At 54.9% G+C, this 17,817-nt stretch overlaps 1 protein-coding gene across 14 annotated transcripts in view; it reads left to right on the forward strand.

Moving 5' to 3' along the window:
• The window catches only part of TJAP1 (tight junction associated protein 1), a 55,119-nt gene extending 37,302 nt beyond the window's left edge, over positions 1-17,817 (forward strand). For 8 of the 14 annotated variants that reach the window (XM_043511554.1, XM_043511553.1, XM_043511557.1 and 5 more), the window contains 8 exons: positions 1,668-1,826; positions 5,446-5,474; positions 7,302-7,463; positions 8,153-8,219; positions 8,660-8,689; positions 10,055-10,162; positions 11,415-11,498; positions 13,525-17,817. In XM_043511554.1, coding sequence (XP_043367489.1) covers positions 1,701-1,826; positions 5,446-5,474; positions 7,302-7,463; positions 8,153-8,219; positions 8,660-8,689; positions 10,055-10,162; positions 11,415-11,498; positions 13,525-14,841 — 1,923 coding nt within the window. In that variant the 5' untranslated portion in view covers positions 1,668-1,700 and the 3' untranslated portion in view covers positions 14,842-17,817. Of the gene's footprint in view, positions 1-1,667; positions 3,138-5,445; positions 5,475-7,301; positions 7,464-8,152; positions 8,220-8,659; positions 8,690-10,054; positions 10,163-11,414; positions 11,499-13,524 lie in introns of those variants that run through there. The other 6 variants (XM_043511562.1, XM_043511561.1, XM_038395479.2 and 3 more) reach the window with 3 other exon arrangements.

The raw sequence follows: 17,817 nt of genomic DNA on the forward strand, positions 1-17,817 counted from the left end.
TACAGATCAGTTCAAGGAGGGCATTCCATGCATATGAGGGGGCTTGTGGGAACTTCTGGCAAAGCAAAGAGTGACACAACAGGAGATGACTGTCGTTTATATAAAGGCTAGGAAGCTCAACAGGGACCAGGGCTCCATTGTGCTAGGCACTGTACAGGCAAGGAATACGCAGAGTCCTTACCCCAGAGAGTGGGAGTCTAGGTGTCAGAAAGGACACAACAGAGCACTATTGGGGACATACAAATGAAGAGAGTGGTTGTGCACTGTGTATTCTGGGGGCTGCAGGCTAGGAACTGTGTTTTCAGGCTGGGAGGGGCACTGTGAGCATTGCAGAGATGATTAGGAACAGGAAGTCTTCGAGCCATTGAATTAATGGTCCCTGCTCCCCCTATGGGAGGGGGAATAATGCTCTGAAAGGAGCCAGGTTGGGAGAGCTTCTGCCCCGGTAGAGCAGCTCCTGTGCACAAGGGAGAGGATTTAGTCTGAATTCAGGGGAGCTGGAGAGATGTCACACAAGTGCTGAGGGGAGGGGAGGTGCCTGGGCACAGAGCAGAGTTGGATTATCAGCATTGGGAGACTAAGGCAAGGAGAAGGACAGCTGATGAGGGTGGGAAGAGGGAGGCTGTTCTGAGCATAGGGGTAGCTGTGTTACCTACACCAGCACCCGAAGGGAGGACCGATATGCCTTTGGCATTGGAAAAATCAGCAGGCACCTTCATTACTGGGTGGCCTGCGGCATGCCTCACTCCATGTCTTGTGCTTACTGAAATGGTGCAAACCCTGGATGGCAGCAAGAGCTTTCCTGAGTGCTGCCCTCTGCAGAAGCTCCCTCCATGTCCACAGAGAGCCGTTGTAGTTCTGCCCGTGTCTCTGCCCCATTTCAGATCCTGCACCACTTCTCCTGAAGCTTGGGAGTCTGAGCCTGCCACAGGTTGGAGGGGTGGGTGGTGACTGATCTGTCCTTCCTCATAGTGCTACTACTGAGCATGGCATAATCCACACTCTTGCCTGAAGGCTGGGTGGCACCACTCACCCCAGCTGTCATCTCGTGCCTTGATGGTGCCTTGTATTTGTTTTCTCTCCCCTGAGTCGCAGCTCCCCAAATCCCAAGCATGTCCCTCTGAAGACACCCAGGAACAATCTGGCTTTAACTAGTGTAAGCCAAGGACTCCTTGGCTCTGGCTGTGCATTTAATGACTGCAGCCCCCTTCCATGTAGCCCCTGTTGGCAGTGACAGTGCGAGATCAATAGTTCCTGCCCTGACCGTCACTGCTGCCTGTAAGGCTTGCAATTTCCATATTGGAAAAGGCGTTTCCTAAAGAGCCCAATCAATATGCTGCTCTGAGGCCTGTTCTCGTTTACTATATATAATCTGGACACACGCTGTACGTCAGCGTGTGCGCGTGGCGGGGGGGGGCGGGAGGATGTGCCAACTCTCTGTTCGCGCTGGCTGGGAGAAGGACACAGCTAAATTCTTCTCTGTCCCCCTTCCCTGCCGCGGCTGCTGTTCCAGGATCCAGGGCTGCCAGCTCCTCCTACTCTCTCAGCACTTTGGATGGGAAGCTGCTGGGGAGCATAGGGTATTTGATCTCCTGCTGCTGGGAAGCCCTCAGGGCTGGCTGGGGCACTGGTGACCCTCTTCTCTCTGCCCTTTCTGCTTTTGGCAGGTGACCAGTTGTCGCACCCAAGCAGGAGGGAGGATGACGAGCACAGCTCCATCCAAGAAGCCTTACCGCAAGGCACCGCCGCAGCACCGCGAGATCCGCCATGATCTGCCCATCCTTCGAGATGACCAAGACGGCGTGATTTTGGCTGAGCAGAGTCAGGTAACGGATAACCGGGCGGCTAAGGGCCTGGCGCCGTTACGCCAGCAGGCAGGGTTTAGTTACGCCGAGGCAGGCCAGCTCAAACAGGTGGATGGGTTTGAGGTGCGCAACCTTAACTTTTCCTCCTCCTGGTCCCTGGAGTCAAGCAGTGACAAGGAGGTAGCAGGGTGCCGAGCGGAGCTAAACCTGAAGAGCCGGACTCTGTCACCTGTGCTGCCACACAGTGGGAAGGCAGGGAGGCAGAGCGGGAAGCACTGCCGGGGGTGTCTCGGTAAGTTCATGAGCCGCAGTGTGGAGACGGTTGTGGTGTCTGGAGACGAAGGCCGGAGGCCAACCTGCTCCTTCAAGAGCAGGAGCCTGGAACGCTCCCTCATGTTCAAAGAGCCTGCCGAGGTCCTAGCTCCAAGAAAGTTCCAGGTCTCTGCCACCCATCTGCCTCTCAAAGGGATCCTGAAGCAGACGGGCATGCTGGAAGTGCGCCCCGAGAGCCTGCGCAAGTCCCGCTCGGTGGAGACGCTGGCCGATGGCCGCAGCTCGCACAAGTACAGCGACCCTCAGCTGTGCCTCAGCCCGAGGGAGAGACGCTCGCTGGAGCGCAGCAGCAGCACTGCCGATGCCATCAAGCGCCAGGAGAAGGTCACTGAGGAGAAGCTGCAGTTCTCCAAGTTCCTGGATGAGATCACCCACCGTGTGCTGAGCCCTGTCCACCTGCAATCCCTGGGGGAGGGCAGAGCAGGAGTGGGAGGCCAGGACTCTCCTTCCTCACCGAGAGGCTCCACTCCAGAAGATCAGAAGGAAAGCCAACCTGAGGGGACCAAGCGAGCAGCTGAGAAGAGCCACCGCCCAAGCAGGAGAAAGGCAGATAAGAAGCGTGGGGGTCTGGAAATGGCTTCCTGCCGGAGGAAGCCCCCTGAGGAGGCTGAGAGGGCCCCCAGGCTGAGGAGAAAGCCCATCGTGGTGAGGAAGGACAGCAAGGAGAAGTTCCTCTCCCTGGAGAGGCGGGTAGTGGATCTGTGCCAGTATGAACTGCAGCAGCTGGCAGAGCTGGGTTTGGCAGGGGTGTCCTCTGAGCAGCAGCAGCAACTGCTGCCTTCATGGAAAACCAGTCAGAAGGGAGGAAGGGACAGAGAGAGGGACCGAAGCAAGCACCAATTGCGGCCTCAGCATCTTGGCACCAAACTTGGCCAGAAGCCCATGACAGAGCCAGGCTACCTAGAGAGTGCATCCTTCTCCCCTCTGACACACCGGAGCCAGGAGGAGGGCACTGCCTCACCTAGAACCTCCCCTTCCTTCAGCCTAGCACTAAACAAGGTAGGTGCCAGTGTCCTGGAGCCCAGGCCTCTCACCCAGGATGGGGACAGAGATCTCCAAAAGGCCATGGCCACCCCCTTCGGCTCCCAGAGGTGCCCTTAGTGCTGATGTGGGGAGTGAGGGGCAGGGCATTTGTGTCTGAACTCTCATCTCATACATTGAGATGTTGATCTATGGAATGTGGAGCCTCCATTGCCTCAGGGAGGCCTAGCCAAACAACTTTGACCTCCCAAGAGGTGTGAGGGGCTCTCTGAGGCTCACTTAGGGTACAGTCTTCATCCCATCCCCCCTCACACCAACCCCCATTGTTCCCCACTGGGAGGCTCCTCCTGATCTGGCTGTTAGGAGTGCCCAAGAGCAAAATGCTAAGACCTCAGAGGGGACAGAGCATCGCCCTTGTGACTCCCCAGACCTAGCCCATCTGTGCTCCACACACATGTGGTACTAATGCTTCTTGAACCTCCAGCCTCCCTGCTAGCCTGTTTGGCTGCAGATCCTGCTCCTTGTTTGTGTTGCTCCCAGCTGTGACCCAGGTGGAGTGCCTCTGTTCAAAGGGGAGAAGGGAACAGCTGGCCCTTGGAGTTGTTAGCCATAAAAGCAGCAGCTGGTGCCTGTTTCCCCACTGAAGGGGCTTGTCTGCCTTCCAGGGTTTAGAATCTGCCTAGCAGACTGCAGGGTACCAGTGTGCAGAGCTGGACACAGCGGGATGGTCTAGTGCCCTATGCGGGCCTTTGAATCCTCCTAGTGCTTTAAGAAGTGTGCCCCGCATGGCTGGATACCCTGGTAAATCAGACCCATATTTATGTGAGAAGTCCCTTGTCTATTGAAGTAGAGTCCTTGTCTGGCAGAGCTGCCAACCCCTCCCCTTCCATCCACCCAGTAGGCTCCTGGGACATCGACTCATTTAAACAGGATTTACCCATCTCCTGGCCTGATTCTTGTGCACCTGATTGCCTAGTATCAGCTGGAGTCCTGAGAGGTGAGACGGTTGCAGGGTGGTGATGCTGCGTACGGTATGAGTTAATACAGTGCACTTGGGACTAGAACAGTATCATGCTGTATACAGTGCAGGCTGATGCAGTGCATTTAGTGTCGGGAACACAGCATGTGTAGCGCAGCTAGAGCTATGGGGCCACCCTGTATAGGGTGGGCCAGTGCAGTGCACACTTGGTTGTTGGGAGCGAGAAATGGCCCCACTGTGCATTCGGGCCATGATTGGGCTGGCTTCTATACCACGTTGTTGCTAGCACTGAATCTCTTCCAAGGAAATCTCTGTGGCAGGGTCCCATGTGCGGACCTTGTACGTCTGTTAATATGCACCTTTTGAAGCACAGTGTCATCTTTGGGGATCTGTGTGCTTTGCTTAGCAAAGGCTCCAGGGCTCCATCCAGTATGTCCCAAAGCTGCTGCTTCTGGTCATTGAAAACAACCTGGGCTTTCCAAAGAGAAACCTCCATCTTCCAGGGTTAGCCTCCTCTTCCCAGAAAGGGCCATCCCTGCTAGCACGAACTGGCTCTGGAGATGGAATTCTCCTCCCAGCCACAAGTGAGGCATATTGAGAAGCAGCTGCTGTTACCTGGTCTAGCACATTAAATGCACAGAGTGGGGAGGCTAAGCTGCTCCTACCCACTCCCTTGTCCCTGCCTATGTGCCGGAGCTCTGGTGTTGTGGGGGTGCCTGCAGGAGAGGCGCAGATGACTTGCTCTCAGCACTGTAGGCCCTTTAGCATGTTGCCTGTTGTTTTTGTGTCCAGGTTTACCCAGGAGCCTGGTTCCAGTAACTAGCTTGAGCTGAGCACAGAGGAACCCTCATCTGGGCTTACCTGGGTGAAGCAAATGGAAAAGGTGCTTCCCAGCTCCTCAGCCACTTAGAGCAGTTCTTTCATTATCTCCAGCTACTGCTACCACCACAGTGAAGGGTTTATAGGTTTGTGTATGCAGGTGCACGAGACTCCCATCCTAACCACCCAGACATAGTGGGGCTGCTGAATATTGAGGCAGCAGCTGTGGGGTGATGACTGCGGGGTCCCTGAACTTGTAGCACAGGGGGAAGGAAGTTGCAGGCTCTCTGTGAAAGTCTCTGGTTTAACCCAGACTACTGCTGACCCTGAAATAAACCATGTAGTCTGTCTTGATATTGACTAGTTTTGAGAAGCAGTGCATGTAGAGTGCTAGCTATGCATGACATGGCCTGCCCAGAGCTGTCAAGGAGGTGGGAGGAGTTCACCTCTCAGTCTTGCCCTTTGGTACTTGCTTGAGTCTGACACCTATTTTGAGAAGTTCTTACAGCTGTTTTCTTCTCACCACAGGAGCCCTTGACGGATGCAGAAAGGATGAAGTAAGTGTCCTGTTCCCTACTCATGCTCCAATCTCACTGCAGCTGTGTGTGTGCTGATTCCCACCTCCCATTGTCCAGCTTCCTTTGAATCTACATGGTGGGTTTCCCTTCTGTTGAGAAGCTAGGCCCATTTGGAGAGACTGGGGCAAGTGTCTCTCTGTTCTGCTCCCACTTGCTAAGTTTTGCTGTGGTTCTCTGTATTCCCTGAAAGGACAGTTGCAGAGCTGCTGTGCAGATGGGATGCCTTTAGGAGACCCATCTCAGGGTCCCTTGAATGCTGTTACAGTTTGAGGTGGAAGGACAAACACTCCTGATTCTAAACATCTATTCTTCATCATCAAAGGGAGAAAAACTCAAAGCGCTACCATTTTGGTAAAAAGAAAAGGAGTACTTGTGGCACCTGAGAGACTAACAAATTTATTAGAGCATAAGCTTTTGTGAGCTACAGCTTATGTTAGTCTCTAAGGTGCCAAAAGTATACCATTTTGGTGTGACCCACTGTAGTGTGTGAGCTCCCCCTGCTGACTGTGAATGAAAACTTTTTGCACAGACAAACTTAGTAGGAGGCAGCTCTGAAGATCTCACTCCCTTCAAAATCCCAAGTGAAGAACAAACTGACACAGCTAGAGAGAGGCTGTATTTTTCTAGGTTTCTCTGAACAGCTGAGCACAGTGAAAGCGCACATGTAGGAGTGAGTCTCTTTGTTTGAGGGGAACACAGCACTTAGTGTTATAATGGGGCCTGCTGGAGGCTGCCACATCATCTCCCCATAATGCATATGCTGCCATGCCTCCCTCTACAGCCCAAGCTCCCCACGCCAGCTGCACTTGCTGGCCCAGCAATTGCAGGGACTCCTGCTTTACTGCATCTGTAGGGTAGGGCTTTGGTTGGTGCTGGGGATTTGTGATGCCTCTTTCACTTCCAACTCCTGCAATATGGGCTGGGATAAATTATTGAATGGGTTTCATTTTCCAGGGAGGGACACCTAAGCTGTGCAGCCCATTTGGCTAGTGGACTTTATCCAAATGCTGCAACCTGAGCGGGAGCTGGTGACATGGATAGCAGGGCTGCTTATGCTTCTTTGCCCCTGTTCCAAGAGTCGAGAGCAACTTGTGTTGCCAGGAAGCAAGGGCTTGAATTTCTCATCTCCTCAGCTGAGAAGAGATGCATGCCTCTTGCTGCATTTGACCTTCCTGCCAGTTTAGTTTATTGCTACAGGCCCTGACTGCTCATAAAAAAACAAAACCCCCGGCATGAGCAACAGCAACCTAAGGCAGGAAGGGCTCTGCAACTGCCCCCAAACTCTGTCCATGCATCTCACTCCTGTCCTCTTCAGCGTCCCCCCATTAGTCCAGTTCTGCTCCCCCCAGCTCTGCCAATGCCCCATATTCTTGACCTGCAGAGCCTCCTCCCAAAGTCCTTGTCCTGGGGCTTAGAACAATAGTTGGCAGTCCAGATGAACAACTGAGTCCTCCGGGGGCAGTGTATGCACACAGCCACCTTTCAGATGCCATCAGACTCCTCATGCCGTTCTGTTGTGGGTGTGAGGAGGGATGAGATCTGATCCTAAAGAATCGCTTCCATTCACAGGGGAGGTCTGTGTGTGAAATGCCCACATGCTCCCCAACAGCTAAGCTGGAAAGGGGATGGGGTCCATTAGCACCTGTTTGGATGGTGCCACCAGAACCACCTGGGAGCATCAATGGTGTGTATATTGGGTCTCTGCTTCTCAGGGCCCTGAAGTGAGCTTAGATGCTAGGTGTCTGCACTGAGGACTGCAGCCCCCATTGCTTATTGAATTGTGTGTTGTTGCTCTGTTTGCCTCAGGCTGCTGCAGCATGAGAACGAGGAGCTGCGCCGGCGGCTGGCCTATGTCACTAACAAGATGGAGGCGATGGAGAGGGAACTGGAGTCTGGCCAGGACTATCTGGAGCTGGAACTGGGCCAGAACCGTGAAGAGCTGGAGAAATTCAAGGACAAATTCCGTAGGTATGGCAAACACCAGAGGAGAGGATGTGGCTGTGGGGAGACAGGGTACCTCTGCTTAGGGACTCGCTTGGCTGTCTGGAGAGGGCTGAGCCTGTGTTGTGTTAACCTTAGGCATGTGGTATGGGGAGATTAGGAGAGTTGCAGATAAAGCTCAGCACACATTGCAACCGCCTCTGGGGAGGAGCACAGCAATGCTACCCAGCAGTTTAAGGCAGGAAATGGAGAATTCTTTATCAGTTTGAATAGTACAGAGGCAGAATGAAATTGTCTGAGCTGGAATTTAGTCAGGATTTGGGGGTTAATACCCTGACAAATGCAAAGGGAAATCAGTGGCTATAGTTGGCTGGGTTCTCTGTTTTATGTCTCGCCTGAAAAGGCAGCACCTTAGTTAGAACAGCACTCCCTACCACCACATTTAAGTATTATAGAGTGCCCACACCACTTCCTGCAACAGCCTGTTTTTTCCCTTGGAGGTGTCCCATCCAAATACTGATCCAGTCTAGCCTGAGAACTGAAGGGATTACAGCCTCCAAGAGAGAGAATCGGGGCAAAGAGTTAACATGTTGGTATGCTCTGTAGCAAGCAGTCTTTCCTGATGTGTGAGGGGCGGTTCTCGCCTTCCAGGCTATCGAGGACTTGAGTTGATGGCCTGGATTCCTTTTCACTTGGACATTTGTGCCTCTGTTTAGGTTACAGAACAGCTACACTGCTTCACAGAGAACCAATCAGGACCTGGAGGAGAAGCTGCATACCCTGGTAACTGACCTGCTGAGCCCCTGGGGAGAGGAAGTGGGGGAATCTGGTGTGTTGGGACAGAGGGAAGGGACCCTGGCTTACAGGGCAGGCATTACAGCAGCTCATGGGGGAGGTTCTGGTCATGATCTTTCTCAGGCCTAGCCTGTTGTCCTGAACTGGGTACTTGCTGAGCCCCCACTTTTATCATGCACCAGAGCTTGGTTTCCCCACAATGTAATTGTCATGTTGCATCAATCTCTTTGAAAGGTGCCAGGGATGTGTTGCTCCCTGCAGACTCCAGGGGATCACTCCCCGGGGGACTGGGGCTGTTGGAGCGGAGCCAGCATGTGTGTGTGTATTGTGTGCATTCATAACACTCATGGCTGTTTCTTTTCTCTCCCTCCCTCTCTCTCTCCTCCCCATGCTGCCGCTGGCACATTCTGGGCGCACTCACCTCTCAGGCCTCTCTCAGCCAAAGCTGGATTTTTGCAGTTGCGTCTTTTCGTTTGTGTGGTTTTTTTCTTTCTCCTCTTCACATGTCTCAGCCTGTCATTTTCATTGTCAGTCACACATTACTTGGCCCACTTGCACCATCCTCGACTGAGGGGCCCCAAACCTCGTCAAGCCAAGGGCTCCACCTCTACTGAACAAAACAGCTGTCTGCAGAGACGACTGGTCCTAGCACACAGTGCTCCAGCCGAATGTGAGCATTTGCTTCTGATTCAAGTGGAGCATTGCCTGCTAGGAAGCATAGTGCCCACAGGCTGCAATACTGTGTTATGGGTGTGGGCATCTGTGAACCCATTTGGCCCGCCCGTACTGTAAGTAAACAGATGCTTGTTCTAGTCATCATCAGTCACCTGCCCATAATAGAGAATGCAGGGTCGGTTCTCGCCCTTGGCACTAAGAGCTTTTGGGGTTATTATTTATGCAGTTGCCAAAAAGTCAATCCATGTTTCGGAAATGCCCTGTTCCTGCATGCGTCACTGCCTGTTGCTCTGGGCCCTGCTACCCCTACTGGTCCACAAGTGGGCTCTGTTAGTCATAGGCTGAGAGCAGATTCCGGGGCTTTTGTGGCCCTGAGGACTTGGGACACGTACAGGAGCTGGATCAGGAGCTCTGAGCTGTTGCCCCCTCACTCCTATTAGCGTTCATATCTGTTTCCCCTGAGCAGGAACCCATGGGGAATCTAGTGAGGAAATGTTCCCCTTTGGGAACAAAAATTAACTGAGATGAAACTGCACAGACAGGTCCTTTCACACCAGGGCAAGCCCCGGAGTCTTCCCTAAGCTCTTATGCAAAAGCAGAGCCTTCTTGATGCTGAGTCAACTTCTGCTATATCTGTCATTGACTCCAATGCTTCTCTGAGCGACAGCTTCCTGTTGCCATGGTGGAGAGGATTGGATGTCACAAACAGTGATCTATGCTGCTGGTGAAAGGTGTTGGATTGGCAGGGACTGAATCCTTTGTGTATCTCTAGAGAAGCACCAGTGCAAGCTTCTTCCCCAGTGCCAGTGCAGTCCACTTGTGACTGTAATGCTGAGAGGGAGTTCAGTCTCTGCATGCTACCACTGCAGGAAGGGTAGGAAGAGCAACTGGGCTGCAAAGGATCAAACTCACCTCACTTCAGTAACTAACAAACATGGCAAGAATTCTGAGCAGCTAGCATAAGGTGGCTGGCTTTATGTGCTATCAGAGACCCTCCCTCTGTGAAGAGCTGGGGCTGTTACCTGTCTGTCTGGAAGGTTTTATTTCCAAGCTGAATGTATTTGTGTATTATGCAGGGGGCTAGGTGGGGTAAGAGGCCAGGCCAGCCTGTTCTGGTGAGATTTACATCTTGTGTTCCTGTGCCCCAGATAAAAAAGGCAGAGATGGACCGGAAGACCCTGGACTGGGAGATTGTGGAGCTCACTAACAAGCTGCTAGATGCCAAAACTACCATCAATAAACTTGAGGAGCTCAATGTAAGTGTCCAGTCCACAGCCTGTCTGCTCAACGTGGGGAAATGCGTGGTAGAAGTTTCATGGCTGATTAATATAAGGTCTGGTTTATAACTTCCTTACTAATGAAAAGGGAGGGGCAAGCAGCACATGGCTGACATTCATCATGGCTAAAGCTAAGTTTTTGTAACGGATATTTTTAGTAAAAGTCATGGACGGGTCATGGGAAATAAACAAAAATTCACGGCAACCTGTGACCTGTCCCAACTTTCACTAAAAATATCCCTGACAAAAGAGATAGGTGGGTTCAATACCCACTGCTTCTGGGGCTCTCAGGTCCCCCACTACTGTGGTGTGTGAGAACTCCGGGGTCCCCCTGCTCCAGGGGCTGGTAGCTGCAGGGTCCTGCAGCTGCTGGCCGCAGCTGTGGGGAGTCCCAACTGCCTGCCGCATCTGGACTGCTGCTTGGGGTCTGCCCGCCGGTTGCCCGCAGAGGTCCCACCAAGATTGGGCAGCTGTGTGGGGTACTGCTGCCCACCCGCCAGGGCTGGGAGCTCCAACCCGAGGACAGAAAATGTCACGGAGGTCAATGGCAGTCATGGCTGAAATTGTGGGGAGCTGAGGGCGCCAGTGAGGACAGATAAATAATAGAGAGGGGAAGCAGGAAATAGCAGCATGACTTTTGATTTGAGTCCTAGCAGTTGAGCAGAAAGCAAATGAGATCTGGGCTTGCCGTGTGAAGTGGCAACAAAAAAGACCCACCTGAGTTTGGGCTGCAAAACTAAAGGCTGAGCAGCCCAGAGCCGGGAGAGGGATGGTCCCTCCATGCAGCTTTGGTGCCACAGTGCCTGAGATCTTGTACTTGATTCTGGGCACCTTGTTAACACTGGCAGGAGTTCAGAGAAGGGCTGTGAGGGCCTGTTTAGGCACTGAACTCTCCAGTTTGGCTGACAGCACCTTGTGGTGGAGGAGAGTACAGATCCTCAGATATCTGAGGGGTGTCGGGCCCAAGAGTGGGAGAATCTTGTTACAGACTCAGTGTAAACTTGGAGGGAGGGGCTGGAATGGAGAGGCGTTTGTTAGCTGAGTGGCAGAGAAGTACTGGCCTGCGAAGGAGCCTCCCCAGGGGAATGGTGGGAGCCTCCTGGTGTGGGATGGCTGACCTTCCCTCCCCCATGTGAGTGAGGTGCCTGCTGGAGCTGGAGCTGGAGCGTGTGTGTGTGTGTGGACCAGATGAGGCCAGCATGACTCCCATCCCCGTGTGCTCTCTTGGCAGGAGCGCTATCGGCAGGACTGTAACCTCGCAGTGCAGCTGCTCAAGTGCAACAAGTCCCACTTCAGGAACCACAAGTTTGCTGATGTGAGTAGCAGCTCTGCTGCAGGGTGTGTGAGGGGCTCACAGCTGCTCTGTTCCCAGCCCTTATTCCACACCTGGTCACTCTCCTCTGCAGGTAGGGGGAGCTGCCTTGTGTTCCACCGACCCCTGCTTCCCTGAGCATCAGTCAAAGGTGCAAGGCGCTCCCGGCCCTCTGTGCAAGGTCTCTGCTGGCTCCTCTTTCAGGCTGGCTCCATTTCACATCTCAGTCGGGGGCTGTTATAAAAAGAGCCTTGAGTTGCCTTTCCAAGGGAGCGAGTGATGTCTACAGCACAATAGCCTTGAATCCGATAGCCTGTCGGGTGCCTGAAGGCAGCTGGTAGAGGAGCATGCCTCTCGCTGTCCCTTTTGTCTTTTCACCCTTTGCACCTGGCCACGTGCAAGGCTCGTCCTGCCTACTGAGGGGCCAAGTGAACCTGAATGCAGCTGGTCTGGCTCCTGGACGCAGCTACTTGTGCCAGGTTCAGGTATGCTTACCACCTCTGGGGGCTCACGGATCTGCTGACAGGCAGGGCATCAGGGAGGGCAAGGCTTTGGGTGCAGCACTAGGCTGGGAATGTCCCATCCCTGTGGGTGAGGGAGGAGCCCATGTTTGTATTGGCATTTCTTGTTCCCCCTGGAACGGGATCTGGCCCCAGCCCCAGGATTCTCATCACCTCTCCATAAAGCTTTGTCACGTGGGCTCCTTGCACCCCAGCCCCTTAGAGGGCCCTCCCAGTGCCCTGCACGTCCAATCCTGGTGCTTGTCTTTTGTGAGTGAGCTCATGACTGGTATGTCGTCCCCCAAGCATGTCTCAAATTAGCGCTCCTGAGGTCACTGTATCAGTTACTGCTGGGATAACCTTCATCTCTCCCAGCTGTCTCCCCTCACAGGAGCTTTGAATTCTGCCTCCAGAGGGCTCGACCACACTCGGATGCCACTGAGGCAAAATGCAGCTGTGCAAGGACCTTCTGCTTTGCACTCACCATTCCCACTCTGTGTGCCCTGGGCCCACTTGTCTGACTGCAGGATCCCTCTTGCAGCAGCCTGTGCCATGGCTTGGGTCCCTGGGGGTTTCAAGGGGGGGGGGGGTCCACAAAGCCCAACCCTAATCTTTCACCATGGTGCTTGTGTGGCCAAAGAGCTGCATGGTATTTAACAGGCAAGGTGGAATCGATCTGCTTGCCTGGCTGGCCATGGCAGGTCTGTGCTCACCCCAGTCCTGCAGCCAGTTTACTCGGGACCCAAGGGGGCTGCCTCCAGTGTGCAGTGAAATGTTTGGCATGCCCTGAGTGTTACTATTCTGGTATTGAAAGCTCTGAACCAGCAGCTAAACCCTCAGTGAGGTGTGGGGGTCACCAAGGCTCTGCCACAGCTGCTAATGCCTCAGTGAGGCAGCTGGACCAGGCAGGGGAGTCAGCAAGTGCTAGGACAGTCACCAATACTGATCCTAGGGCAGGCTGCCAAGGCAGTGGGGCTGTAATTACTGTGTGCTTCCTGGGAGCTGTAGATCCTGACAGTGGGGGCTGTTCAGTCACTTCTACGCAATCACCAACTGATTTTCCACTGATCAATAGCCCCTTTGCCTAGCACTCACCAGCTAGGCCTCATCTCCGCTCTCATAAGCTATGGGCCTGAGGCCCATGAGCAGGCTTCCCTTACTCCCTCTCCCAAATGGGGACCTTGGTCAGGCTTGGGGCAGGCTCCTGTGTGCTCTGAGAGCAGCAGCATCCTGCAGCCGGAAGTTAGAGCTGGGAAAGCTCTGCTAACTCCTCCTGTGGGGCAGGCCTGTTTTGAGGGTGGGGAGGGCAGCATGTATGTCAGTGGCTGGGCCCTGCCCAGGTGGTGGGGAGCAGGTGAATATGTTAGGGGTAGGCAAGTGTGTGGGGTGTTTGCTAGGGCTGGGTGGAGCAGGCAGTGTATTGCAGTCTCCCAAGTGCTGCTTGTGACTGTCCCAGCCTCTCCTGGCTCTGCTGAGGCCCTGAGGGGCTGTTTCAGCCCCTGCTTAATGCCCTCTCGCTTTCTCCTTAGCTTCCCTATGAGCTGCAGGACATGGTCAATAAGCACCTGCGCAGCACCCAAGAGTCCCCAGGCCCTGGGCAGGAGGCTGCACATACCCTGGCCCCATCTGACGTCGTGCCCACCTCAGTGATTGCCAGAGTCCTGGAGAAGCCCGAGTCACTGGTCCTGAACTCTGCCAAGTCCAGCAGTGGCAGCTGTCCCATGGCTGAGGATGTCTTTGTGCACGTGGACATGAGTGGAGCTCTGCTGGACGCCTGCCCCAGCCCGGGGCTGCCTGGGAAGGAGAGAGGGGAAGGGGGGAAGCAGCAGAATGGGGGCTGCAAGCCGCAGAGCAGTGTGGAGAGCCTGGCAGAGGAGGTGCCTGCCTTCGAGAAGCTGAGTCCCTATCCCACGCCCTCCCCTCCCCACCCTATGTTCCCAGGGCGTAAGGTGATTGAGTTCTCTGAGGACAAGGTGAGGATCCCAAAGAACAGCCCCCTGCCCAACTGCACCTATGCCACACGGCAGGCCATCTCCCTAAGCCTGGTGCAGGGCGAGGACGAGAGCAATGACCGGCACCGGACACTCCCTAACAGCCCTGTCTCAGAGGGCCACCACTCAGCCTCCAGTTGCTCCTACCAGCCGTCTCCCAAGGCGGCTCGAGCACACGGCTCCTCGCAGAGCAGCCCTTTCAGCAGCCCACCCCAGATCCCCAGCGCCTTCGCCAGCTCGGCCAGCTCGGAGGAGGACCTCCTGGCCAACTGGCAGCGGATGTTTGTGGACAAGGCGCCGCCCACTTCGGAGCAGGTGCTGGTGAGCCGCACCTCCTTCAGCTGTGACATGGCCCCGGAGCTCCAGAAGCGGTTCAGCCGCTCCATGCAGGAGCTGGGCAGGGCGGCCTCGGCCTACTCGGATGGCGAGGAATCTGCACAGAGCTGCAGCTGGACTGTGAGCCGGGACTCGAGCGTAGACACCGACAGCACAGAGTCCCGAGCCCGCAGGAGCCATTTCTCCTCCGATTATGGCATGGACTTCTCCCAGGATGAAGCCCGGAAGCTGCTCCAGGGCAGTGGCGGGGGCACCACTGAGCCTAGCAGCCCCTCACCAGAGAAGCACAAGGACTACGTAGACCTGGGCTCACCTGGGAGCCCAGCTGAGGAGAGGGAAATGCTGCTGCAAGCAAGCAAGGAGAGCAGCCCGGGGGGAGCCCCGGAGGAGAGCGGGGAATGCAGGAGCAAGCCTCCCTCAGGACGGCCACACCGCAGCCCTAAGAGGATGGGTGTCCACCATCTCCATCGCAAGGACAGCCTGACACAGGCCCAGGAGCAGGGCAACCTGCTCAACTGAGGCTGGGCAGGGAGCAGCACCCCAGGACAGTGCTGTAGCTGCCTCACCGCTCATGGCACCACACATGGCCCAGGGGGCTGCAGGCTCCCCTCCCACCTTATATTTATTCTGGTTTTGATACCTGGAAGCGCCAGGTTCTTGGCAGCATTCCGCACCCACCACACTAGAACACAGACTTGGGGCCTCGCTCGCCCTGGCATGCATGCCCATGCCTGTGCTCGCCACTCATCTGGGGCCTGCCCTCCCACTCCATCTTACAGCCCCGCCGTGGTGCCCATGCCCTTACTCACCCTGGGGCCGGTGCCTCCTTCACACTCATGCTCACAACCTTGCCCTGGTGCCCATGCCCAGGCCTTCATTTTCACGCTGATGCCCATGGCCCTGGGCGCACTTGTGCTGGTGCCCATGGCTGCTCTGTTCCTACCTTTCAACTTGTGCCAACAAATAGAAACTCTTTGTCCTGGTCTTGTCTGATCCCCATGAGCCCCTGCAGGCTGCATGGGACATGAGGACTGCCCTGGGGGTGGGTACTCCTTGCTGGCTGGCCCCCTGCTGTGGGTCAGAAGCATTGAGTTGGGGACTGTTGTTTTGCTATTTTTTGTTTCCTCCCTGCTGCCATGTTGATCTCTGTGGAAACCAGCCAGCAGTCGTGGCTGGCTCTCCCTTAAAGCTTCCTCTGCAGATCCCTGCTGCTTAGCTCATGGGCCAGGCCCAACACGTGGCTCATGCAGAGGCAATGCCCTGGGAGAGCCCCATTTCCCTCTGCCATGGAGCTGGGCCATAGCTGCCCCGGCAGTTGCTCAGCGAGGCTGGCCTGCAGTGTTCCCATGATGGTGGTTTCTATGCTGTGGGTTGGATTGTGTGTTTTTGTCTCCATCTCTGGGTGCTGTTGCACTGGCCTGGCTTGTGTTTGGCTAGTGCTTATTCTCCGCATCTGGGTCTTCCTCTCATTTTTCTCCTTTCCAGGCCTTTGCTTTTAAAATGTTTTGTTTTCCTCTTCCTGCATAAAAGAGCAAAGCAGCTGACAGCCAATCCATTATCTGCCCAGAGGTGTGGTGTGAGGTCGTGCTATAGGAGCCACCAGCTCCCCCTTCCCATCCTGGCCTCTTTACTCCAGCAGAGCCATATGGACTCCAGGGCAGGATTTTACTCCAGGAGAGCAATAAATGAAAGACCATAGTAAGCCGTCTCTGGGCAGGGCCCCAGCAAGGGCTCTGGGGAGAGAGGGAGACCTGTTGAGGAGCAGGGCTTATCACTGCTGTATGCAGACACGGTACCTCATGGCTCAGCAGTGGCCCTTTGGGAAGGCCCCTGTGCACGTGCACCCCTTCCTCTGGCTGGGTCCCGGGCTGGCTCTGGTGCCCTTCCAAGGCCTCCCCACTGGGGAGGCTGGAGTTGTATGTTTGATTTTCCTTGTGTTCAGTGTTGGTACGGTTTTCCTTTTCAGTGTTTGTGTTCCATGTCCCTGGGGTGGGGAAAGGGAGAGGTCGGGAGTGTAGAAATTTTATTTGTGAGAGAGAGCCCCAGGGTCCAGTTACTAGCTTCCTAACCTGCCCTTGCCTATCTGGATTTTTACCTCTCCACCCTGAAGGTGTAACTCAGCACACTGGCTTGGTCCCTGTGCTGCTCCCTTGGGCCGGGGGACCCCCTTCCCTTGGCCGTGGTGGGTTTGAAGCTGGAGCTGTAGCGTCCTCCTTCAGTGAGAGCGAGCTGCTGCTCTGTGCTTCGCTATGTATGGAGGGCGCAGCCTCTCTCTGCAGGAAGGAAGCTCCCATTCAAACACCCAGCAAGAGATGCTGCCCTGGGGCAACGTCCCTCCCTAAGCCCCTCCGTTTGTAGCTGGTGGCAGCCAAGGCCGAAGCTTTGCTCTCAGCTCCAGCTTGGAGGTTGCAGGGCCTGTGAAAGGGAAGTTGTTCCCTCTCCTTGCGGCTTGGCCCAGCCCATGGCCTGCTTCCTGTGTGGGTAGGTTTGGGCACTCTGGTCACAGCAGCTGCCTGTGCACTTGCCTTGTTCCTGGCCACTCAGCTCAGCGTGGAGCTGGGGTGGGACTCAATATTTCAGCAGCTGCCCTAACAAATTGGTGCTAATGGTGGGAGCCTCTCCTCAACCTGCAAGGTACTAATCCTCTGTGTGGGGGAGGGCCCTGCCCAGCCAAGCCCAGCTCCTCTCTCTCCTGTAGCCTCCTTGCAGTGCTGAGGTCCAAGCTGCTGCTTCCTCCCACCCCATCTTCGTGCCCCAGCCACAGGGCCTCTCCTCTTGATTGGGCTCCTAGGCCCAGACTCTACCTTGTCAGCACAGCTTGACTCCAAGCCTCCTGGGTTGCATGGTGGCCTCACTTGTGTGTCATGACCTAGCTTTGAGCTGCAAGTGCATGCCGGGAGCAATGGCGGTTGGCTGGGGCTGGCCTGGGCTGTCTAGTCCTTGAGCTGGTTAGTGTAGGTGGGTCTGATCACCTCCACTTCTCTGCAAGAGGTGCTTCCCCTCCTGCCTCAACCCAAAGGTCCCTGGTTGCCCTGCAATTGCTGTCCTGAGCAGTTCAGACCAAAATGAAAACCACCTGATTGTAGAAGCAGTTGGTGTGCTGGTCCCTATAAGGCAAAAGCTAATCTTCCTTTTGCCTTTGATCACAACAGGCTAGAAGCAAAGGAATGCCCATAGGCCCAGTCCAGGCCATGGTCCTGAGGTGCCATTTCTTTTGGATGTGACCAGGCAGCAACAGAGCCCACGAGAGAAATGGTGAGGGGAATGTTGTGCAGCCAGAAGAGAAGGAGCAACCTGCTCCAAGGCTGTGTCCATGGGGCATCAGGCCTTTGCCCTCCTTCTTGTGTCTGGCAGTACTGGCTTTTGGGGGAGGGGAAGAGGTGGCACTTTTCAGTGTCCCAAGTCCAGCCTGTTCATCTGCAACTAATGTGTTTTTTCTGAGATTTTCAAACTGATGTATATTTTAAAACCAGAAATAAACTATTTTAAAAGTAA

The sequence above is a fragment of the Dermochelys coriacea genome, chromosome 3 (assembly GCF_009764565.3).
Source record: "Dermochelys coriacea isolate rDerCor1 chromosome 3, rDerCor1.pri.v4, whole genome shotgun sequence".
NCBI lineage: Eukaryota > Metazoa > Chordata > Testudines > Dermochelyidae > Dermochelys > Dermochelys coriacea.